This window comes from Crassostrea angulata, chromosome 8, assembly GCF_025612915.1.
Source record: "Crassostrea angulata isolate pt1a10 chromosome 8, ASM2561291v2, whole genome shotgun sequence".
NCBI lineage: Eukaryota > Metazoa > Mollusca > Bivalvia > Ostreida > Ostreidae > Magallana > Magallana angulata.
Genome location: NC_069118.1, coordinates 25,638,502 through 25,665,145, shown reverse-complemented (window position 1 = coordinate 25,665,145; position 26,644 = coordinate 25,638,502). Strand labels below are relative to the sequence as shown.

Sequence of the window (26,644 nt, the reverse complement as noted above, 5' to 3'; positions counted from 1 at the left end):
AACTGTCCACATTCTTGTAGTTGTAATTACTTTTCAGTGAGAGAGTCGAAGACGATTTTTTTCCATTGGTAATTTTATAAAAATTAAGTGTTGATAACGTATTAAAGAGAAGAGCAATCATGACAATAATTTAACACAATACGCTCGAGTTTCAAAAACAGCTATAATTGATTTTAAACTTGCTTCAGAACTATGAAGATACTTAAAAAGTAATATCAGTAAATATGCGATAAAATTTCCGTGCAAAAGGTTTATTAAAAAGAATAAATATTTCTCTTTTTGAAAATAAATTCGCGTATGCAATTTGACTATGCCCCGAAATTGTGGAAACATACATGTAGGCATCGAATTTGACCATCTTTTTGTTTGTTATATGTTTGCTTACTAAAAAACTTTTATGTATTTAAAGGTTGGGGAGAAGTACCGGTATTTGTTTTCCTTAGATATCCTTTATGTATCCATCTTACATGTATGTTCGGGGGGGGGGGGGGGGGGGGGGGGGGTTATTGCATGTGGAGTCATCAGAAGTGTGCAGAACTTAAACTATATCTGAATATTCAAAATGTTTTTTTCTCTTTTGTTAAAATTGTAAGAAATCTAGAATTGTAGAAATTTATTAATTAATTCTACTTCAAACAATTAAAGACGATGTGAAAGGAAGTATAGAAGAAAAAAAATTAATGCAAAAAAAAAATTTGACGTTCGTGACGTCGTGACGTTTTCAACGAGCTACGTCAAAGTCGTGTTAACATATCTTACTAAAATTGTCATAAAATGCTTAAAACACACAAGATCTTGAATATCTTTGTATACTTGTATTCAGAAAGAGTTGACTAATCAGAATTGACAAAAAAGTGAGTTTGTGAAATTTTGACCTTAAGGGCCCTTTTCTCATGACGGCAGTCATATCTATTTTTCTGAGTAATGTCAAATCACAACGTTCTAGGTAATTATCTTGGTATTGTCAATCATAGGTGTTAAAATTGTATTAATGTATATGTCATTGTTTTTGTAATATCGGGGGTCAGGTTTTCAAAATCGGGGGGAGTGTGGTGATTTTGCCCACTATTTTTAGTGCGGGGGCGAATTCATCGGGCACCGGATGAATTCGCCCATGCGTAGACAGAGATCGTCTGCAGGACGCACGTTTTGTATATTGTACAAGATAACTGATTGCAGTATATAAAGATATCTAACGCCTACCTGGTAAGTTGTTGCTCATTCCTATCGGTTTCCCCGACTATCGCGCCATCTAAGCGGTGGGAAACACGATAACAGGATCAGCCATGTTTTGCATTGGACACGTATACAGACAGTTATAAATTGTGTAAATTCTTGCTGATAAGGTTTGTTATCTATCTATTATTGCATTTAAACCATCTCATAAGTTGCTATCTATGGGGATTAAAACAATTCCAATTCCTACATTAGAAATGTTATAGCTACTTTCGTTAAATTTTGAATAATGTGATGTTTATAGTCTGTCCCAAAATATTTATGAAGCATATTTGGACAATTTTTAATAAAAATACACATACCGGTGAAAGAAGTGCCATTGAAATAGTTGAAAGGGATATTTTACCAGATAATTTCATTGACACATTATCATCTTTCACTCGGAAAAATTCACAGGAACGGATTCCTTACGGAGATTTATAATATGAAATGTTTACATCTTTTAGCTCACCTGAGCTGAAAGCTCAAGTGAGCTATTCTGATCACATTTTGTCTGTCGTCCGTCTCTCCGTCTGTCCGTAAACTTTTCATATTTTCAACATCTTCTTAAAAACCTCTGGGCCAATTTCAACCAAACTTAGCACATATCATCCTTAGGCAAAGGGAATTCTAATTTCTAATTATCTCCCCTTGAAATTAAGGGCCACACTCTTTTTATAAAGGGAGATAATTAGAAAAAAATCATGACCCCCAGGGGTAGGGTGGGGCGACAATGGGGGATCAAAGTTTTACATAAGAATATATAGAGTAAATCTTTAAAAATCTTCTTCTCAGAAACTAATCAGCCAGGAAAGCTGAAACCTTTACGGTACTTTTAATTATATACTTTTGAATTTCAACACTGTTCATTATCAACACATGTAATACATCTACATGTATCTTCTCTTGCACAGCTAAGAATGTTGCCATGATATACATGTAGTAACAGTTTTAATAAGAAAAAATATACCCCCTCCTTCCCTCCTCTCTCTCTCTCTCTCTCTCTCTCTCTCTCTCGTTGTAACTATTCTCCTCCAAAGTCAGGAAGGCATACATAAGCCCCCCCCCCCCGCAATATTTCTGCTGCATCACAATTTAATTTTAGCATCTCTTCAATTATAAGCGACACCTTAATTAATAGGTAAACATGTTTATTTTCTCTTTCCGTAATAAGTGAATTGTGTAAGGGTCGGATAAATGAGAAAAATAGTTTTATTATTCGGTAATTGAAAATACGCAATTTATTTTTGAATCATGTTGAATGTATATGACCTAATAAATTTCACGACGATGAATGAGCATGCAGCCCAAAACATGCATACACAATTTTCTTTTTTAAAACAAACTTATGAGCTATTAAAGCTGTATTTACTGATTATACACTCAATTGGAACTTGTTGCACGAAAACGTCACTCCATGGAAAACGAACTCCATTAGATGTCGTCGTATAATGGCTGCCTTTTCATTCAAGTGAATATTTTTACTGATGGTTTTCTTATACAATTATATTTGTTAAAATTAACGTCTTAAACAATGTCAAGTGCTAAACACAATGAACTGAGTTAAATCTTTAAAGCAGAATTAGTGTACTGAATTTTTTTAATTGTGCTTTACACACGTGCTTGGACGACATTTCCGTATAAAATCGCTTCGTATGGTCATTAAAACAAAAAGATATTCAAACTACGACTGACTAATTATTTATATCTTGTGTAATATTTGCTTCCTCTGTATAGTGATTAGCAGCGTTCACGATCGCAGGTAGACTTCCAGCCCCGGAGGCTTTCACACCTCTAGAATTTAAGCCCCGCACTCACCTGAGAATTATCACCGGTAAAAAAGTTCGGCCTTTAAAACGATCTTTGGTTTTTTCTTCTGTTTTTTTTTTCTTCATTTACTGAAACCAGTATATTGTATCATAGCAAACATTTCAAATCTTCTATAAAATCTCTCTCTCTCTCTCTCTCTCTCTCTCTCCCTCTCTCTCTGCTAACGTATGAATATTTTAATATTTAAATAAAGTACTACCGGTAACATGTAGTAATGTTGACAGCGGCTAAATCTACATATTGGCATTAAAAAAATTAAAGTATGTATTTATCTGTAGTTTCGGGATAATGTCCATGGATTCAAATGATTTGTAGTTCGTTATTCAATGATTGTCTTAAAAATTCCTAATGATTGAAAGTCAACGCTAAAAGTAATATTTTATATCGACAGTGAACTGTCTCCTTCTTTGTGAATGTCTACAGAAAAAAATCTTTTATCTGTCTGGGAACAACGAAAAACCCGGAACTAACAGAAAGGCTCATACTATACACACGGCCGGGTGACTGTCAAGGTGTGAAAACTGACCACCTGTGTATATGTGTTGGGGCCTAAGAATAAATAGATGTAAACGTCGGGGAAATACACTGTTAAAACAAAAATTCTGAATTTTCACTTTTGATTAAAACAAATCATTATGGTTGCCGGGTGCATTGGGATCATAATCATTTAAAATCTGTCTTAAAAGATTATTATAATTTACTTACATGTAGGACTAGTTTCATGTAATGTTTGCACAAAAGTGGGATTTATTATATCTATTTAATAGTGATTACACATCGAGGTCAAAATAAAAAAAAATGCATTAATTTTTATAACCGATTGCTTAACATGAATCGTTTCGACATAACATAGTACTGCAAGGGGTATCAAGTAGATTCGTGAAAAAAAAGGGGGGGGGGGGGGGTGATATTATCCATACAATTACATTTCATTTTTCGACTTAAAGTTTACAGATATTTTTCTAAAACCACGGAGTTGGTTGGCAAAAATAAACGTAAGACATAAAGAAAAATAATCGATATGTAAATCAATTTCTTATTATTCTAATCGATTTTTGATAGATGGATCTCTCTCTCTATCTTTCTCTCTCTCTCTCTCTCTCTCTCGTGAATTTTCTAGTGCTAAAACTTAAGGCCCCGAGTCAGAAAGGTATAAGCACGTTAAAATCCCCTTACGGCATCACAACCGCCACTTCCAACATAGATTTTATTGTGAACTTTTGTACGCTTGCAAATGACACCAATACAATATTGTCAGAAAGTGATATACACTTCTCTCTCTCTCTCTCTCTCTCTCTCTCTCTCTCTCTCTCTCTCTCTCTCTCATTATACAAAAAAATGTGTAGCGTAGGGCATTTTATATATCTTATTTCTTAAACATTTAAAAGTAAATCATATATTAAGAAAACTGTACAGCTACGCATATTACAACATTTTACAACCTTCCTTGATTTAAATCCTTCGTTTTATTTCTTGCTGAAATTAATGATACAGTTAATTACCGCTCAATATGTCACTGATTATGTTTACAATTTATAATGTATTCTGCAGTAGGTGTTATTTTGTAAAATTAAAACTCGACATTTGGAGTGTATATTTATATAAATCAATTAACAAATGAGCTAGAAACTCGCACACTATCTTCAAAATGTACCTGTGTAGTCCAGCGGGCAGTCATGATATTTGGACATGTGTACAAAAAAAAAACAAGCATGGATATATTTTGTGGATTCTGTGTTTAATTGACCGTTTTAGTGGCTAAAACACAGCTTATGAGACACAGAGAATTAACAACCCGATCATTTAAACGAGGGCTTGTCATATATCATCAATAAGAAATGATTATGTAACCTTGCTGGTGTGGGGGGGGGGGGGGGGATTTTCGAATGGCTGGCAGAATGATCATAATGACATGTACTTTTTTAGTTATCAGATTCAACATGTAAAATTCAATACTTTCACCATATAGCTAGGGAAATTTTCATAATTTTTGATCGTAACATTCAATAACAATAGACATTTATTAATAAAGAAAACATATTAAATAAATTTAACGACCTGTTGCATTCTTCTGTCAAGTTATCTGTATACATAATGATAATGCTATATACAGTATAATAAAAATGAATATCGAAGAAAAAAAATATTCTGAAAATTTAAAAATCTTATTTTTTTCTCAAATTAATAGTACAGTGCCGTACAGTGGGGTACAGTGATGGTCAGTGCCCAGTACAGTGGCGTACAGTGGGGTACAGTGCTGGTCAGTGCCCTGTACAGTGGGGTACAGTGGAAGTCAGTAGGACTGTACAGTGGTGTACAGTGGAATACAGTGCTGTTCAGTAGAAATGTACAGTGGGGTACAGTGGGGTACAGTGGAAGTCAGTGAAATGTACAGTGAGGTACAGTCAATGTACAGAGGATGTCAGACAATGTCAGTCAATATTTGGGAACATCAGTGGATTTTGAATTCAGTAGTGATGTGATATGACTATAAAATCATCCTGTTAGAAAAGGGACTAATGATTATAAACATAAGAATATCCAGGGGGAAAATGGATTTTATTTACACAGGATCTACATGTATTATTGTACATTGTCCAGATAGTTTGTATTATGACTCAATTAAGCTGATTTTATCATACCTATTGTTCCTCAGGTGAGCGATGTGGCCCATGGGCCTCTTGTTTCAGTCGGAATACACTCGGAATACATCGCGCAATTTTTCAACGTTATCATCCGGGCTTGCTGCAATACAAAATATCCGTAGACATCACATTTTTTAGCATTGTATTGAAACCTGATAAGCTAACAGGGGCGTTTCGACTGAGAAATCTTGGAAATTTTTCATACTTTTATATCAACATCGTTTGAACCTTGAGGTATTTATAAATATCAAGCAATTAAGCCAAATGTAAATCCAGGATATCTTGGGACAGAGTATTAATAGTAAACTATAGTTTATCAAACACATCTATGACAACTTGATTTATTCTAATCTAATGATTTATAAAATGAGACAGCTGTGTTGAAAAGTGTTCTATAATTTGTTTCAATTTCCGACTGAAAAACAAAAACAAAGCTTAAAGGGGAAAGCACAGGAGTCGGCGATTTTATCAATTTGTTGTAAGTAAAACCATTTTAAAATGTTTAACAAGGTCTTGGACTTTAAGTAGGACGTCACGTTACTATCCATTTCTTGCGTCAAAACAAGTTAAAAATGATGCTGGTTTCGAGTGAAATATACACCGATTGCGTTGTCTTAGCTCAAAAGCCAGACAAATCTTGTTGATTTCAAAGAGCAATGGCTGAGTAGCCCACAATAAAATAAACAGGCCTACGTCACATTGCTGTTTGACACCAACTACCTAAAGTCCAAGCTCTTGTCAAAATGGTTGTAAATGAAAAACAAATTGATAGAATCGCCTATTCCTGTGAGGAAAGGGGTGTAGTAGATGAATACCAAAAAAAAATAAAATTCAAAATTCGTTTTACTAGCCAAATCAATTTCTAGTAATCACTCTGACTACACATCTGAAATTTTTTATCTTGTACAATTTTTTAAGGTCAGACGACACGTTCCTCGAGAATCTTTTTTGTATCTCCTTGTAATAAAGAGTTCCAATGAAAAATATAAATTTTATAATTACTTTAAAAATGATCAAAATTTATTTATAGGTGGTTATATGTCTAGATGGTCGAGTGGTTAGAACCGTGGCCGCTCACTTTCAGAAGTGTATAGGTTCTAGAGGTCGTGAGTTCAAAGCCCCGCCCCGGCGAATATATAGTTCTAATATAGTGAATATCACTGTGGTGTAGATGTATTTGTTTTTATATCAGCAATTCAAGTGTATCTTCAAGAAGATTATATAAGAAATTGCATACTCTAGTATTTTGCAGAAATGCCTGGTAAGGTACCCTAATTTTTTGCAAGAAGGCTTGTCAAAGTAGTAGTAAACCATTAACAAATTCCTGGAAAAAGTTATCTAAAATTCAGGAACGTGTCGTCTGACCTTAAAGTATTTAATTTATTTTTTCATAGAACAACAATGGATCCCCATTCTAGTGCCCAGGATATACACCGATGTGACCTTTGTGAGACCGCCATAGTACACAGCTACTGTGACTTTTGTCATGTCAACCTCTGCAAGCCCTGTATAGGAGAACACATCTCAGATGGGTATGACAAACATAAAATAGTTCCTTTCCAGAAACGAAGATCAACCCTTATTCATTCGAAATGTGAAACACATCCACACAGAAATTGTAAATTCCAGTGCGAGGATTGCAACAATATGTTTGTTTGTTCTTCCTGTATGGCATCTAAACAGCACAAGGGACATAACTTTGTAGAAGTTACAGAAGTTTACAAAGCTAAGAAAGATGATATTAAAAAAGATACAAACGAGTTAGAAAATCATATTTCCCCTACATATGAAGAAATTGCATTCGACTTAGAAAATCAGCTTGCAAGCCTTGATGGAGGATATGATAAACTTACAACAACAATGTCCAAACAAGGAGAGCAATGGCACAGAGAAATTGACATCATTGTCAACAAAATGAAAACTGAAATCAGCGAGATAAAAGTAAAACACAAAGAACTTTTACAGAAACATTTGAATGAAATCAAACAGATACAGTCTCTCATAAAAGAAACACTGCATGCCTTAAGGAAAATTGAGGAGTCCACTGAAGTATCTTCTACCATTGAATACAGCTCTAAGATCAGAGAGTTCAGCAAGCTTCCACCCAAAGTTAAGGTTTCACTGCCCACATTCATTCCAAAACCAATAGATCGTGAGAATCTGTATAGCTTGTTTGGACAGACCACCCCATTATCTACAGTTACAGAAGAAAATGTATTTTCACTAAACCAACCCAAACCTTCAGTCAAAGAACTACTGGATGAACCGAAGCTTGTTACCAAAATACAGACTGGGCATACAATTCTACGTAATGTTACCTGTGTAAATGAAGACATGATATGGACAAGTGGAACGAGTCCTGATATCAAATGCTTCAATATCAAAGGTAAAACACTTCACACAATCCTTACAAAATCAGGTGTTTGTCCCAGTGATATAGCTGTAGACAGCGATGGGAATCTACTGTACTCAGATAGTGAAACAAGAACATTGTATAAAGTAAAGAGTGGCCAGACAGAAGAGTTAATCAGATTACAGGGATGGGAGCCATGTAATCTGTGCGTCACCTCAACTGGTGATCTCCTGGTTACCATGTACAGTGATGATGCAACTCAATCCAAGGTTGTCCGTTACTCAGGATCTACAGAGAAACAAACAATTCAATTTGACGATGAAGGTAAACCTTTGTACTCGGGGAATTGTTATATTAAATGCATCACAGAGATTAGAAACCATGACATCTGTGTAGCTGACTTTATGGCTGCTGCAATAGTAATGGTTAATCAGATCGGGAAACTCAGATGGAGATACTCCGGTCATCCCTCAAGACAAGAACAAACAATTTATTCCCTATGGTATCACAACAGACAGTCAGAGTCATATCCTGACAGCAGACTTCAACAACCACTGTATCCACATTCTGGATTATAATGGTCAGTTTCTCCGTTACATTGATAACTGTGATCTAAAGAATCCAACTGGTTTATGTGTGGACAATAATGACAATCTATTTGTGTGTGAGTTTTACAAAGGCAATGTAAAGAAATTCAAATATTTTAAGTAAACATCATCAAATATAAAAATGTGATTTTCATCAAACAAAAGTGGACTTTTCCTGTGTACAGTTATGTGTATATTGAATTTCATTCTTTACCTTAGTTATACACTGATGAATTCACAAAGTGTATTCATTTATAACTTTAATCAGCAATAAGAAATTCTCTTATCAGTTTTCCATTACTATCATTTGGAGAGAGGGCATTTAAGCATTGTTTGAATGTAATATACAGCTATTGTACCTTATCAGGTAAACTAACAAGCGGTGTGTCAGTTACTCAATTATCAGGACAGAAGTAGATTTTATAGCCATGTTACTCAGTCCTATACAGTTTAACTAGCATATTTGTATCATTCAATGCTTATATTCATATTGCAATTTTTTTTGTAAGAATTTGTGTATCGTCGCTTTTTATTCACTGTAGAACCATTTCTACAAGAGCTTGGACTTTGAGTAGTTGTGACTTAAACAGCATTGTGACGTAGGCCTGTCTATTTCATTGTCAGCCACGCAGCCTAGGCTTTCTGAAATCCACAAGATTTGTTTGGCTTTTGAGCTAAGACTACGCAATCGGTGCATATTTCGCTTGAAACCGCGTCATTTTTAACTTGCTTTGACGCAAGAAATAGATAGCTACGTCCTACTGAAAGTCCAAGGTCTTGTTAAAATGGTTGTATATGCATGTATATGCATGTAACCTTCTTGTCAAGGATATGAAACATACACGGAATATCCATATTATTATCATTTTTCTACATGTAGAATCTTGGATCCACTGGGGATTTAAAAAAAATCTAACCATAAGACTGTTACCAGAACTGTGTAGAACATGTAGTGAAATAAAAAATTAATTAATGTTGCATCAATTTATCTATTATTATAATCAATTGTGGTCAACAACACGATAAACAAACTATATTACACGGTAAAAAGCAAAAATCATATTACAGAAACATGGAATAATTATGTTATTATGAAGATTAATTATATAATTCCCGTGAATTTTACATGCATTGATAATGACAAGTACTCTTATGGGACTGCACCTACATGTAGAATGCATAATGTGAAATTAAGTGCAGCTTAATAACAAAATTAATTATAAAAATTAAACTATCTATATATTATACATAGTATATACTTGTGTTCAAGCTTAAAATGAACTTGCACTATATATAAAGCATGTCCATATACCTGTATTTATGAGTTTTTAAACAAAATTCGCCGATCAGCACCACCGTTGTTGGAGTTTGTACAGCTACAGAGGAATCCCCAGGAACTGTCAAATGCTGCAAAAACATATTGATAACAAATGTTGAAAAAAGAGAAGTGCAAGGGTAATTTGACAAACATTTGGGATTAGAAGAGACAGACAGACAGACAGACAGACAAACAGACAATGAGTTTGTATGTACATATATGTACATTTTGTATGACTTGTTATGACTGTACAAGGTGGGCTTGTTGTATGGTTAAATTTCTGATGTGTAATATTTATAGCTTATAATAAGCTTTTTTATGCATAATACATGTACGTGTTTGGACAAAATACTGTATGTTATGAATTTGTATATCACTACGTATACTATACTGCAGTTATACAATTATTTCATTTACATGTGCAAAATATACACATCAAACGAGTGTATGCAAACTAAGTAGATATATAATGTATACTCACATGATGAACTCGATGAGCTTCAGGTGTAGGACACACTCGAAGAAGATCATCGATCTATAACTTTCGTTTCTTGAAGCCCTCGATGACACTGTCTTCTTTGACGTTGTTCTTTGTTCCAGTCCCTGATGGTTCTCAAACTATTCTTTGCCTAGATGTAGATTAGAAAGTATTAAAACCACGTGGATTTTTTGTGTGTAATTATTTTAATAGCATGCATTAAATGTATTTTTGTTTTGGCACAATAAACAAGTATTTCTGTTTAATCAAATCTGAAATGTTATGTCAGTGTTAATTCTTCGTACAAGTTATATATAATGGGAATTTGAGCTTTGTTTATCATTACTTTATGTCACGATTCTGTCACGTTTCACGAGTTAATTTTATTTTAATTTAATAAAATATTGTGTTTTTTATTCCATTGATAGATATCAAAGTAATAGGATTCTCAATCTTTGTGATGGTTGTATTTGAAGGTTTCAGGTGACTGAGAAAAGACGGTAAATATTTACCATTCATTCTACACAAAGATCAATACATGTAGAATTAATATACATTGATGTTATTCTTTAATTTATCAGTGCTATACTATGATAAAATTCTTTAAACACATTGAATACTTGTCATTAGTTACATGTAATTATGTCATTTCAGACGAAGTAAATATATGGACCGCAAAATCTCCCCGCAGAAATTGATGGAATGTTCACTTGGAAATCATTCAGAGATCGTTGTTGAAAAAAATTAGAATGTTGAAATAAAACATCTGACCGATCTCACTCATGCTGACCTTTTGTTTGATTTGATTTTAACTCGTGTGGTGTACAATTAAGTGCAACTTATTCAATGGTTTTTTTTCAGGGGCGCTTGCCAATTATCGAAAGCAAAAGAATTACCCAAAAGTCTACGAGACGGATTGCACAAACCCACTTCGATTAGTAAAATAAATTATGACTGTCGTCTTATTTAATATCAATTTATTATAATAAATTGATACATGTGTCCACGGGCCCTGGAAGTTATTGTAAATATATTACTTTTTTATACATGCACATGCAATATATTTATAATAACTTCCAGGGCCCGTGCATGTGTCTGTCTACCATTAACGTTTATTTTCTGGCACAATTAAGTCACTATATTTATCTGACAACATATAATCAAAATGACGTACATGTGTCTTCATCAGTCTTTATTAGTATTTATGATTTATTTGACCTCACGTGTTTTGTTGACTTGCAAGATCAGCCACTGATCTCTATTTGTCAAAAATGTGGCCCGAATATTGATACAGATACAAAAACACCCCATAAGAACAAAAATGAGCAATATAATTGTAAACAATATAAGTAGACGAAATAAAGAGAGAAAGAGGGCAGAAACCGTATTCAGTTATCAAAACCATTTTTCATCTACATTAAAAGTGTTTTAGTTATAATATATAAATCGCCGGATGAGTAATTTCATGCGCGGATCTACGTGATAGGGACAGGACGCCCAGCAAAATTCTTATGCATCAAACCCCACGGTATAAATACAAAATAATACCGGTAGACCCTCGCCCCCCTCCCGCCTACATCGGTAGACAAAATCCTCCATTTGATCCGGGGACAAAATCCTCCATTTGATCCCCGGAAAATTCAATTTCTGTTTGTGCTACTTTCATAACAATCACAGCTACATGACTGCATGTATATGACCAGATCAATAATTATAACCGGTACAATCAAAATTTAAAATAGCATTTGGCCCAGAGAAAGGGGGAGGATGGTCTAACCTCCAAACACCCCCCCCCCCTTTTGATCCGCCCATGGCCAGACAACGGGCGATAGTGATGAAAGGGAAATAACTCTGATTTCTTTTCTTTTCTTTTCTTTTTTTTTTATCTCAGATCAGGTGGTCACCAGAACAGGATCAGCCATGTTTTGCATTGGGAACGCATACAGACAGTTATAAATTGTGTAAATTCTTGCTAATAAGGTTTGTTATCTATCTATAATTGCATTTAAACCAACACATAAGTTGCTAGTTATGGGGATTAAAACATGTTCTTCCAATTCTTATAGCTACTTTCGTTTTGAATAATATGATGTTTATAGTCTGTCCCAAGATATTTATGCAGCACATTTGGACGATTTTTAATAAAAATACACATACCTATGAAAGAAGTACCATTGAAATAGTTGAAAGGGATATTTTCCAAGATAATTTCATTGATACATTAATAATTATCATCTTTCACTCGGAAAAATTCACAGGAACGAATTCCTTACAGAGATTTATAATAGGAAATGTTTACATCTTTTTAGCTCACCTGAGCTGAAAGCTCAAGTGAGCTTTTCTGATCACACTTTGTCTGTCGTCCGTCTCTCCGTCTGTCCGTAAACTTTTCACATTTTCTACATCTTCTCAAGAACTACTGGACCGATTGCAATCAAACTGGGCACAAATCGTCCTTCATCTTCGCTAGCCAAGGATTTTCGGTCCGCTTTGCTCCCCATAAACCCTTGGCGGATTTCATTACGAAAACTCGGTGATGTGGTGGCGCTATCTAGTGAGCAACTTGAGTTGCGCCCCTTGCATATTTACATTTTAATCGAATTAAACAACGGGTTTTATATACACTACGGCATTAATATAACTTGAAAACATGTTGACTACCGAATATCGGAACATAATTAACGATGCTATTAAATACGAATTAAGTTATAACCATGGGAAAGCACGGAATGTTTTATTCGTAGTGTTTTGTAAGGATCTGTACCGGGAGTGAAAAAGTCGCCGATTTATATGAAAGCTTTTATGTCATAAAACCAGGTATCGTTGTCGTGAATAATGTGAACCAAACAAATAAGATAAAACAGAACTCATTGAACCTTTAAAAGCAATAACCATAAGCAGGAACGAATATACTAACAGGATAGGCAACTTCTACATTCGCCATGTTTACTTCCCATGCATTTACGCGAGCCTTGACAAGTTTGCAGAACTACGTATAATCCCAGTAAAATATATAGGTTTTTAAAGCGATCTGGTTAGACCATCGTTGGGGAGGCACTGTACTCGAGAACTTGTGCCTCAACTTGTTAAAAGCACCGAAAGTTTTACCAAAGATCACACATGTGTTTTCTTTTAAAGTTTATATTTACAAGCTTTGCGATTGGATCAGCTACTCGCAGCTGCAGCCAATCATAAAACGGAGCTTGTCACCGAGTTTTCGTAGTGAAATCCGCCAAGGATTTATGGGGAGCAAAGTGGACCGAAAACCCTTGGCTGGCGAAGATGATCATCCTTAGGAAAAGGGGATTCTAATTAATAATTATCTCCCCTTGAAAATTAAGGACCACATCCTTACTCAAGGGGAGGTAATTACAAATTAATGAAAAATTTTGAGAAATTTTCAAAAATCTTCTCAAGAACAATAAATCCAGGAAACTGAAACTTGTGTGGAAGCATCCTCAGGTAGTGTAGATTCAAAGTTGTAAAAATCATGACCCCCGGGGGTAGGATGAGGCCACAATGGGGGGGGGGTCAAAGTTTTACATAGGAATATATAGAGTAAATCTTTAAAAATCTTCTTCTCAGAAACTAATCAGCCAGATGATTATTTATAATTGTAAGGACTTTGGCTCCAGGAGAATTCCTCGGCCTCACAAGAAGGTTCAGAGTTTGATGTAGCTTTATATCCCATATATAAACAATTGTTAAGGATCTTTTTGGGAACTGCAATACTCAACATGTGATGTGACTATAAAATCATCTTGTAAGAAAAGGGACTAATGATTATAAACATAAGAATATCCAAGGGGGAAATGGATTTTATTTATACAGGATCTACATGTATTATTGTACATTGTCCAGATAGTTTGTATTATGGCTCCATTAAGCTAATTTTATCACACCTATTGTTCCTCAGGTGAGCGATGTGGCCCATGGGCCTCTTGTTTCATTCGGAATACACTCGGAATACATCACCCAATTTTTCAACGTTATCATCCGGGCTTGCTGCAATACAAAATCTCCGTAGACATAACATTTTTTAGCATTGTATTGAAACCTGATAAGCTAACAGGGGCATTTCGACTGAGAAATCTTAGAAATTTTTCATACTTTTATATGAACATCGTTTGAACCTTGAGGTATTTATAAATATCAAGCAATTAAGCCAAATGTAAATCCAGGATATCCTGGGACAAAGTATATATAGATTAATGATTTATAAAATGAGACAGCTGTGTTGAAAAGTGTTCTATAATTTGTTTCAATGTCCGACTGAAAAAAAAAAACCAAAGCCTAAAGGGGAAAGCACAGGAGTTGGCGATTTTATCAATTTGTTTACCATTTTAACAAGGCCTTGGGCTTTAAGTAGGACGTCACGTTACTATCAATTTTTTGCGTCAAAACAAGTTAAAAATGATGCTGGTTTCGAGTGAAATATACACAGATTGTGTAGTCTTAGCTCAAAAGCCAGACAAATCTTGTTGATTTCAAAGAGCAATGGCTGAGTAGCCCACAATGAAATAGACAGGCCTACGTCACATTGCTGTTTGACACCAACTACCTAAAGTCCAAGCTCTTGTCAAAATGGTTCTAAATGAGAAACAAATTGATAAAATCGCCGATTCCTGTGAGGAAAGGGGTGTAGTAGATGAATTAAAAAAAAAATTCAAAAATTCGTTTTACTAGCCAAATTAATTTCTAGTGTTCACTCTGACTACACATATGAGTTTTTTTTTATCTTTATCAATGTACAATCTTAAGTCTTTAATTTATTTTTTTTCATAGAAAAACAATGGATCCCCGTTCTAGTGCCCAGGATGTACACCGATGTGACCTTTGTGAGACCGCCATAGTACACAGCTACTGTGACTTTTGTCATGTCAACCTATGTAAACCCTGTATATTAGATCATATATTAGATGAATATGACAAACATAAAATAGTTCCTTTCCAGAAACGAAGATCAACCCTTATTCATTCGAAATGTGAAACACACTCACACAGAAATTGTGAATTCCAGTGCAAGGATTGCAACAATATCTTTGTTTGTTCTTCCTGCATGGCATCTAAAGAGCACAAGGGACATAACTTTGTAGAAGTTACAGAAGTTTACAAAACTAAGAAAGATGATATTAAAAAAGATACAAAAGAGTTAGAAAATCATATTTCCCCTACATATGAAGAAATTGCATTCGACTTAGAAAATCAGCTTGCAAGCCTTGATGAAGGATATGATAAACTTACAACAACAATGTCCAAACAAGGAGAACAATGGCACAGAGAAATTGACATTATTGTCAACAAAATGAAAACTGAAATCAGCGAGATAAAAGTAAAACACAAAGAACTTTTACAGAAACATTTGAATGAAATCAAACAGATACAGTCTCTCATAAAGGAAACACTGCATGCTTTAAGGAAAATTGAGGAGTCCACTGAAGTATCTCCTACTATTGAATACAGCTCTAAGATCAGAGAGTTCAGCAAGCCTCCACTCAAAGTTAAGGTTACACTGCCCACATTCATTCCAAAACCAATAGACAGTGACAAGCTGTATATTTTGTTTGGACAGATCACCCCATTATCTACAGTTACAGAAGAAAATGTCTTGTCACTAAACCAACCCAACACTTCAATCAAAGAACTACTGGATAAACCGGAACTTGTTACCAAAATACAGACTGGGCATAAAACTCTACGTAATGTTACCCATGTAAATGAAGACATGATATGGACAAGTGGAATGAGTCCTGACATCAAATGCTTCAATATCAAAGGTACAACACTTCACACAATCCTTACAAAATCAGGTTCTTGGCCCAGAGATATAGCTGTAGACAGTGATGGAAATCTACTGTACTCAGATAGAGAAACAAGAACAGTTTATAAAGTAAAGAGTGGCCAGACAGAAGAGTTGATCAGAATACAGGGATGGAAGCCCTTTAACCTATGTGTCACCTCTACTGGTGATCTCCTGGTTACAATGTACAGTTGTGATTACACTAAATCCAAAGTTGTCCGTTACTCAGACTCTACAGAGAAACAAACCATTCAATTTGATGATGAAGGTAAACCTTTGTACTCTGGAAATAGTTATATGAAACACATCACAGAGAACAGAAACCATGACATCTGTGTAACTGACTATGAGGCTGGTGCAATAGTGGTGGTTAATCAGGACGGGAAACTCAGATGGAGATACACCGGTCATCCCTCAGTTACAAAGAACAAATCATTTATACCTCGGGGTATCACAACAGACAGTCAGAGCCATATCCTGACAGCAGACATCAAAAACCATTGTATCCACATTCTGGATCAGAATGGACAGTTTCTCCGTTACATTGATAACTGTGATCTAAAGGATCCAACTGGTTTATGTGTGGACAATAATGACAATCTGTTTGTGTGTGAGTTTTCAAGGGGCAATGTAAAGAAATTAAAATATTTTAAGTAAACATCAAATATATAAATGTGATTTTCATCAAACAAAAGTGGACTTTTCCTGTGTACATTTATGTGTATATTGAATTTCATTCTTTACCTTACTTATACACTGATGAATTCACAAAGTGTATTCATTTATAACTTTAATCGGCGATGAGCAATTCTCTTATCTTATTCCATTACTATTATTTGGAGAGAGGGCATTTAAGCATTATTTGCATGTAATATTATATAAATAGTGCCTGTTTGGGAGGGTAACAGTTGAAATTGACACCCCGAGAAAACCATTGTCAACCGACGCGAAGCGGAGGTTGACAATGGTTTTCGAGGGGTGTCAATTTCAACTGTTATCCTCCCAAACAGGCACTATTTATTTTGTTATACTGAATGTCTTTTTAAAAATTTTTAAGAAAATTTTACTGCTTTTACAAAGGAATAACGTGAATTCTACAGCGAACCGTACGCGCATAATTTTCGCACATGTAACATTTTTTAATGTTACCCGTTGCCAAGTGCGTTGCTAACGCTGAGGGTAATAGTAAATATTATTAACTGTGTCTTAACCAATCAGATTTCAGTATTTAACATGAAAGTATAACAATATATAAATAGTGCCTGTTTGGGAGGGTAACAGTTGAAATTGACACCCCAAGAAAACCATTGTCAACCGACTCGAAGCGGAGGTTAACAATGGTTTTCGAGGGGAGTCAATTTCAACTGTTATCCTTCCAAACAGGCACTATTTATTTTATTATACTGAATGTCTTAATTTTATAGATTTTTCTACTGCTTTTACATAGAAGTGACGTGAATTCAACGGCGAACCGTACGCGCATAATTTACGCGCATGTAACAATTCGTTGTGTTACCCGTTGCTAAGTGTGTTGCTAACGCTGAGGGTAATAGAACGGATTATCAACTGCTTCTAAACCAATCAGATTTCAGTATTTAACATGAAACTATGATTAACAGCTATTGTACCTGATCAAGTAAACTCACAAGCGGTGTGTCAGTTACTCAATTATCAGGACAGAAGTAGATTTTATAGACAAGTTGCTCAGTCCTATACAATTTAACTAGCATATTTGTATCATTCAATGCTTATATTCATTTTGAAAATTTTTTGGTAAGATTGTTGTGTATCGTCACTTTTTATTCATTGTAGAACCATTTTAACAAGAGCTTGGATTTTGAGTACAGTGTAGTTGTGTTAAACAGCAATGTGACGCAGGTCTGTCTATTTCATTGTCAGCCACGCAGCCTAGGCTCTCTGAAATCAACAAGATTTGTTTGGCTTTTGAGCTAAGACTACGCAATCGGTGCATATTTCGCTTGAAACCGCGTCATTTTTAACTTGCTTTGACGCAAGAAATAGATAGCTACGTCCTACCGAAAGTCCAAGGTCTTGTTAAAATGGTTCTATATGCATGTAACCTTCTTGTCAAGGATATGAAACGTATACGGAATATCCATATTATTATCGTTTTACTACATGAAGATTCTTGGATCCACCGGGGATTTAAAAAAATCTAATGATAGGATTGTTACCAGAACTGTGTAGAACATGTAGTGAAATAAAAAACTAACTAATGTTGCATCAATTTATCTATTATAATCAATTGTGGTCAACAACGCGATAAACAAACTATATTACACGGTAAAAAGCAAAAATCATATTACAGAAACATGGAATAATAATGTCATTATGAAGATTAATTATATAATTCCGGTGAATTTTACATGCATTGATAATGACAAAAAAAGAATGCATAATGTGAAATTAATTCCAGCTTAATGACAACATTAATTATAAAAATTAAACGATCTATATATTATACATTGTATATACTTATGTTCAAGCTTAAATGAACTTGCAATATATATAAAGCATGTCCATATACCGGACCGGGAATTTATGAGTTTTTAAACATAAACGTGGCTTCACTGATATACATATACCTGCATGTACGATATATAAAGAAAGATATGTTAATTACCAAAAGTGATTATCACAATCAAATACATGCACACTATGTACATAAATTTTGTAGTTTCTTGTATAAATTTCAACAACCAGCTTCGTACACAGATAACACAAATTGAATTTTTTTTTTTTTTTTTGTTACTGAAATAAAATACCTTCTCTATCGTGTTACATATATTGCTGTATATATAAACGAATTATTCAGCAATCATTTCTATTTCGATTTATTATAGACCATGGCGACTAAGACTGATAGAAGAACGACTTCCGTTTTAACCCTCCGATCAGCACCACCGTTGTTGGAGTTTGTACAGCTACAGAGGAATCCCCAGGAACTGTCAAATGCTGCAAAAACATATTGATAACAAATGTTGAAAAAAAGGATTTGAGAAATGAAAGGGTCATTTGACAAAAATTTGGGATTAGTAGAGAGAGAGAGAGAAAGAGACAGACAGACAGACAGACAGACATACACAGAGAGATTGACAATGAGTTTGTATATTCATGTATGTACATTTTGTACGACTTGTAATGACTGTACATGGTGGGCTTGTTGTATGTATAAATTTCTGATGCGTAATATTTATAGCTTACAATAAGCTTTTTTTATGCATAATACATGTATGTGTTTGAGTGGACAAAATACTGTTTGTTATCAATATGAATTTGTATATCAGTACATACACTTTACTGCAGGTATACATTTACAATGTAGGTATATTTCATTTAATTTTGCAAAACACACCAAACATGTATATGCAAACTAAGTAGAATGATGTATATATAATGTATACTCACACGATGAACTCGATGAACTACAGGTGTATGACACACTAGAAGAAGATCGCCGATCTATAACCTTCCCTTTGAAACAGCTCAGGATATAAGGCCAGTCGTAGGTCATGTAGTAACGGTAACTCCCGCTACTGTTTGACCCGTGACATTTGTCAAGGTCAGAGGTCGTCAGGTTACTGCCGCCGCCATTATGCCAGGAGGCTAGAGGGCCGTAGATAGGGTATCCATCTAGTGCTACACCTGAAAAGGTAGATTCATGTTCTGGGTAAAATAGAAAAAAGCTATAAAGCGTACCAACGTAAACGTAAACCCCTTTCATGATAGATTCATTTAAAATCATTATGCATGTAGTTCAAGAGAGAGTAATTCCAAGTCATGAAAAAGCATCATAAGCACGCGTTCAGCAGCGGGTCTTGCAGATGGTGGGGGTATCAAGTGGCCCCAAAAGTTTACCAATATATAATTTATTGTTGTATCATTATCATTCGAACGACATTTGACGTTTACACCCTACACATATCCTTAAGCCATGTAGTTTTTTTCAATTATATAAGTATTTATTATACCTAAAAACTCGTCCACCCCTTTGCTGTATAGACAGTTATGGGGGATTTTGTGGTAGTGGTATTCTCCTCTATTGGTGGCATGACCGTCACAGCTGTCAAAGGTCTCAGCATTGCTGCCTTCTACAGCGTTGTAATTCTCTGCGGTCAGTGGGTTGAACAGCGCCACCCCAGTTTTCGCGAGCCCTATCTTCCACATGGGCAGGCACCCATAGGACGACTGGTCTTCAGGCGTGTTCAGTACGTTGATTTCGTGGTTCTGTACGATAGGGGTGTTGGGGTTCACCATTTGCCAGGCATGGTCTGGCATCCCACTAGCCGTTATTTTGATTCTGCAGTAAACCAAATAATATAATTAAAATGTGCTTGAAGAGATATAACTATAACCTTTCAAGGCCTGATTAAATATACATGCAAGTGTATAGATCTTTAATTAACACATCATATATGCACCGTGCCCAATTGATTAGATCTTACAGTTTTATTTTTAATTTATGTATGTTCTGATTGATCAGTTATCGAGAGAGAGAGAGAGAGAGAGGAAGGAGAGAGAGAGAGAGAGCATACCTGTTTTGAGAGGCGTAAGTGGTGGCGTCCACACTAACGGTGGCGTCATAACTCCCCGTGACTGTGAAGGCGTTGATTTCAGTGGTTGTCAGGGCAGTCGCTCCATGCAGAGAAAATAACAGAACACAAGATATCGCCCACGATTCATGATTATGGGGCATTTTCTGAAACGAATTAAAAGGGATTAAAATTTCATTATTTATAAATAATTTTACATGCATACTATTATACATTTACAGATGGATCCTTACTCTTCAAGAAATCTCCTATCATGAAATATGTACATTTTTAATTGTGTTCCTATTTTATGAAAAAATTAAATCTTAAAATATTTGAAAAAAGTTGCCTAAAAACTATATACAGGCATTCAAGTCGACGTTAAAAGGTTGGCTTTCTTTATTCATAGTTTATTAGAATACCTGTTGCTGAAAGAGTCGGATGCGATGTTTAACAAAATTGGCCATTCGTAATATTTCATGAAATCTTATTTGGAACGTTTTCATATTCAAAATCAAATTTGACGATTGACAATTTCCGCTGATTTAAAGCAACTTAGTTTTTAGATCACCTGAGCCAAAGGCTCAAATGATCTTTTCTGATCACAATTTGTCCGTTGTCTGTCGTCGTTGTCGTCGTCGTCGTCGTTGTCGTCGTCGTTGTTGTAAACTTTTCACATTTTCATCTTCTTCTCAAGAACCACTGAGCCAATTTCAACCAAATTTGCCATAAAGTATCCTTAGGTGAAGGGGATGCAGGTTTGTTCAAATGAAGAGCCACGCCCTCTTTTAAGGGGAGATAATTAGGAATTAGTCAATCTAATTAAAATGGGAATTAGTGAAAAAGTAATGGTTTATTTTTAAAATCTTCTTCTCTAGAACCAATTGGCCAGAAAAGCTGTAACTTGCATGGAGGCATCCTCAGGTGTTGTAGATTCAAGTTTGTTCAAATCATGATCCCCGGGGGGTACGGTGGGGCCACAATTGGGGGTCGAATTTTTACATAGGAATATATAGAAAAATATCTTCAAATATCGTCTTCTGTAGAACCAATTGGCCACAAAAGCTGTAACTTGCGTTGTAGAATACTCAGGTAGTGTAGATTCAAGTTGGTTCAAATCATGATCCCCAGGGGTACGGTGAGGCCACAATTGGGGGTCGATTTTTACATAGGAATATATAGAAAAATATCTTTAAAAAGTTTCTTCTCAAGAACCAATTGGCCAGAAAAGCTGTAACTTGCGTGTTAGCATTCTCAGGTGGTGTAGATTCAAATTTGTTCAAATCATGATCCCCGGGGGCACGGTGGGGCTACTATTGGGGGTCGAATATTTTGCATAGGAATATATAGAAAAATATCTTTAAAAATCTTCTTCTCAAGAACCAAATGGCCAGAAAAGCTGTAACTTGCATGGAAGCATCCTCAGGTAAAGTAGATTCGATTTTGTTCAAATCATGATCCCCAGGGGTACGGTGGGGCCACAATTGGGGGGGGGGGGGGTCAAGTTTTTACATAGGAATGTAAAGAGAAATATCTTAGTTTTGAAAATCAATTGAGCAGAAAAGCTGTAACTTGAGTGAAAGCGTTCTCGGGTAGTGTTATATATATAGAGAAAAACCTTTAAAAATCAAATTAAAAAGGATGAAACTATAAAGGGGGGGAGGGTCAAATTTTTACATTGGTAATAAATTTGATCATTCGCAAAAATATCTAGTATATAGTATTACTAATATGCAATCATGTTGACATTTGTTGATTCTCAGTTGTTTAGGCTGTGGTCCTGGATAACTGTTGTGCCACATATAAGGTTCAAAGTTTGATGTAGGTTTATATTTAGCTGATTTTATTATGTCTAGTGTTCCTCAAGTGAGCGATGTGGCCCATGGGCCTCTTGTTTTTTAAAAAATATCTCTTACGTAAATTATATTAGTTTTTGTGTTAATCTCTCTGAAAATGCTATACTTAGTCTAGGTATTGTTGATAGCTTAAATCGTTTTGATGATGCGAATCCTGAAAAATCCTAGTCAATTATATACGTCATAAAAATATCAACTTTAAAAAGTTACTGCAATCAAATCTCTCTCTCTCTCTCTCTCTCTCTCTCTCTCTCTCATGATTGTAATAGCAATGGATGATATAATAACACACCTGACGAATCAATACAATATGTACATCGATATACTACAGGTACGTGTACATAATAGAAATAAAATTGCATAATAAACTGAATAGTTTTACGATAAAATGCAAAGAATATAGAAATATCACCAGATGAATTGATGCATTTCGTAATACACGAAATGCATAATCCACAAAGCAACTTTATTTAGTAAAATAGACCAATATACAATGAAGCGCTAAAAGTGATTCTTATAATCAATAAAAAGATGGAAGACCGTGATACACGGACATGTGATTAATAACATTCATATGTTATAGTTATAACTCACAATCTGCATACATATGTACATGTAGGTATATATAAATAGAAATTAATCATGCACAACTATAACAGGATTCTAGCTATCTAAAATTACAACGATACATGTAATTAAGAAATGGACTATATTTTCGAAGAATACAAAATGATACAGTGTAGTGTAAAGGGTGTACAAAGAATGTGCAATCAATGTTTGAATATTACATGCATTACATAAGGATGGTAGTTGTATAGTTAATCAATTATAATAGCACTTACCGTGGTCCACACCAAAGGCAGTTTGAATCGGTTTTTGCAGCGACCAGAGTTAAATATCAGCATAAATAGGACGTATCGGGTGCGCAATCTTTTGAATAATAAGTCACGAATAGATATTGAGCTTATACAGAGATTATTTAAATAGCTAGCGTCTGGTAAATAGTAAACTAATCAACTGACAAAGTTACGTCTACTAGATGATTTTTAAAATAACATCATCACTGTATATACTTATGTACATAGGAACGTTTTTTTAATTATAGATCTAATATAAAATACATGTTTGGAGTGGAATTTTATAGATCATTATAAATTGTGCGTCTTCAATGCTGACAGATTTTTTTTAAAGAGGACTGGGTTTTTTTCTTTTGCAAAAAGTTCGACTCCCTGGTAAAATATTTTGGATCTGTGCATGTTGAAAGGAGACGTGGAATAAATATGAATTAATTTTAATAATAATAAAAAAGGTGTTAGTAGTCTTTCGTCGAAAATTTAAATATATATTTGTTTATTTTCCTTTCTAATTAATTTCTTCAATGATGCGTTTTCCAACTAGCCATTATATCTTACAAGTGCATTAAATTGTTGCATCTAAATAATCTACTATTATATTGAATTTTTAGTGATAAACTTAATAACACGGGTCGACAGTGTTATAAAAAAAAACGAAACATGCAAACATTTACGTTTTTTGATGGTTTATTTTAGTGTTGGTTTGATTATTTGTTTTTTTATCGTTTAATGAATATTTTGATACCCTCTGAAAAAATGAACATCTTAAAATAGAACTTATTCACAGCCTTGTCGTCAGTGACACATTAGATAAACTTAATTCGTCATTGCTACAATAAATTTATTGCTCTAAAATTTATAGTACATGCATGTACCAGAATTACCGGAGTCACACGCTGTCAACACCAGCCCTCAACAATTGCAAGCCGTTTATATTTTTTATGACTTTATTACTCGTGGCTTCTAATATAAGAGATTGACTGCGTCCTTAAACATTTTCTTAAATAAATTCTCCCTTCCCGAAAACACGCCCCCCCCCCCCCCCCCGGTCTTTGTCTCACTACCTTACCGAAAATACAAAGTCAGTGAAAAACATCGACAACTTGAAATCGAAGTTATTAAGAGAAGGAAACTGTATATCTATATGCACATCTCACATTATTTCGGGCCAGTGTATGTATGTATACTTGTAAAAAGGTCAAGGTCATGAATTGCATGTAATTCATTCTGTCTGTGAATAACACTCTTCTTTTTCCTCTCAGACGCAATTTCTTTGAATTAGTTTATTGCGTTTGCATTCGTATTGAAGTTAAAAAAAAAACCCGAATGGAATATGAGATATGGACCGATATTGTTAATGTACTAGTACGTGGTGCATGTTAATACCCGCATTCTTATCTTGACATCTGCTACAGAAATTAACTTACTATATATTGCACACTCACATGACAGAAGGTACTCTCTATTATATTTTCCTATATAATAATTTCATTGAAAACAAGACTTTTCTTTTAACGGTTTTGATGACGTCATTTTTGGTTGAATTTTGAAGAAATTTATATAGATTATTTAAAGCGGATTCTTTTTGCAATTTTTGGACAAAGTTATTTTTGTTCTGATTTTTTTGCATGGGGTAAAATATGGCATTTCAACAATGAATTATGATAATTAACAAGAGGTTTACTTTTGCAATATGCAAGCAATTTTTTCCCTTCGGATTATTACCAAAGCTTAGAAACAGAGGGTTGTAAAAATATTATATCAGAAAGGTAAAAGCAATTCGAAATTAATCAATTAAAATCTTGTCAAAATCAATGAAGGGGTGACTTTTTAATATTTTTTATTTAAAGTTTGTTTTTCAATGAGGTACCATGTATAAAAAAGTGTATGAAGTAAAAAGGTGTATACAATAAAAACGTGTATTATTATACATGTAGTAAAAAAGTGTATACAATAGTAAAAAAAAGAAGAAAATTGCATACGTGGACAAGTGCATAGGCAACCTACAATTTATAAGTATGCACTGTTAAACTTAGGTTTTAAAATCACGTAAAGATCAAAGAATTAAAAAAAAAACAATACTCATCTGGTGTCTGAATTCATTTAAATCATTAACAATGCTCGTTTAAATGCACTAATCTGAACAAGTCCATAACAGTCGCGTTTTTGATTGTATATATATATATTGTTCTTTATTTAAATGACCATGCATATGCATGCACGTTCTGTGCTATATTTAATTTCTTAAATTTTGGTACTGCCAATTTAATATTCATGAATTGTGAACGGTTACATATATACAGTTCGATGCATTTTAAAGAGTACCTTAGACAATCTTTGTAATCAAAATTGGTAACCCTTTCGATTTTGGTTTTGTTTGAGAGAGAGAGAGAGAGAGAGAGAGAGAGAGAGAGAGAGAGAGAGATTAATTTTTTGCAATCGTCTTCGTCAATAAAGCTACAATAGACCTATTGCTACCGGCATATATAAAACGCACCGCCAAACCAGAAAAAAAAAATGCGCTAGTTGTTTAGTCCGAAACATCCGTGAAATTAATGATTTGGAAAAATTTTTCAAATACACAAAATTAATGGCTTGATATCATGTAAAAGTTTACTTTAATCAATTGTCTTCCGAAAATGATATCCATCATACCCATCAATCTTTCAGGCAGAAAAAAAATTGAGGTACAGCGTATTTTGATATTTTTGAAACCTATACATTAACCTTCTAACATTTAAATAAAGAGTAACTTGTGTTCCGTTCACAGTAAAGACTTGGAATTTAGGCACAATAATCATCATGCAATGTCCAGACTTTATGTCTATTAAATTTTAAGGTCATATCAAAAGGTCAAAGATAATGACATCATTTAGGATTTTTTTTAAATTTTCACCTTCGTCAAATACATGCAATTAAACCTCAGTTAACCTATAACCCACGGTCAAATTTTCATTAATATTTTTCGATATTTTAATTTCGGGATCATGAGAACCGTACTGGTTTGCAGTCATTATTTCTGTAGATAAATGTACGTATTGCAAAAACTGTTATGAATATACATGTACGTACTACCGGTATACAGAAACAGTACAGTAATTGCAACGGCTATTTCAATGTTATCTAAAGTTTTTAATGCCAAAAATGATAGCATT

At 34.4% G+C, this 26,644-nt stretch overlaps 1 protein-coding gene, 1 long non-coding RNA gene and 1 pseudogene across 2 annotated transcripts; 1 reads left to right on the top strand and 2 right to left on the bottom strand.

Annotated features, from left to right (window-relative positions):
• Window positions 1–1,210: 1,210 nt before the first annotated feature.
• On the top strand, window positions 1,211–17,105 carry LOC128160842 (uncharacterized; annotated as a pseudogene).
• LOC128157776 (uncharacterized) lies at window positions 9,600–10,819 on the bottom strand. The gene is made up of 2 exons (XR_008239856.1): window positions 10,430–10,819; window positions 9,600–10,037 (listed from the first exon to the last, which is right to left on the bottom strand). It is a non-coding gene; the product is annotated as an uncharacterized LOC128157776 (long non-coding RNA).
• A 142-nt stretch (window positions 17,106–17,247) lies between the features above and the next one.
• Window positions 17,248–23,571, bottom strand: LOC128157763 (uncharacterized). The gene is made up of 5 exons (XM_052820381.1): window positions 23,478–23,571; window positions 20,783–20,946; window positions 20,219–20,547; window positions 19,656–19,892; window positions 17,248–19,202 (listed from the first exon to the last, which is right to left on the bottom strand). Exons 1-5 carry the CDS (start codon window positions 23,538–23,540, stop codon window positions 19,072–19,074), a joined length of 924 nt encoding a protein of 307 aa, XP_052676341.1. The 5' UTR covers window positions 23,541–23,571; the 3' UTR covers window positions 17,248–19,071.
• Between the last annotated feature and the right edge of the window lie 3,073 nt (window positions 23,572–26,644).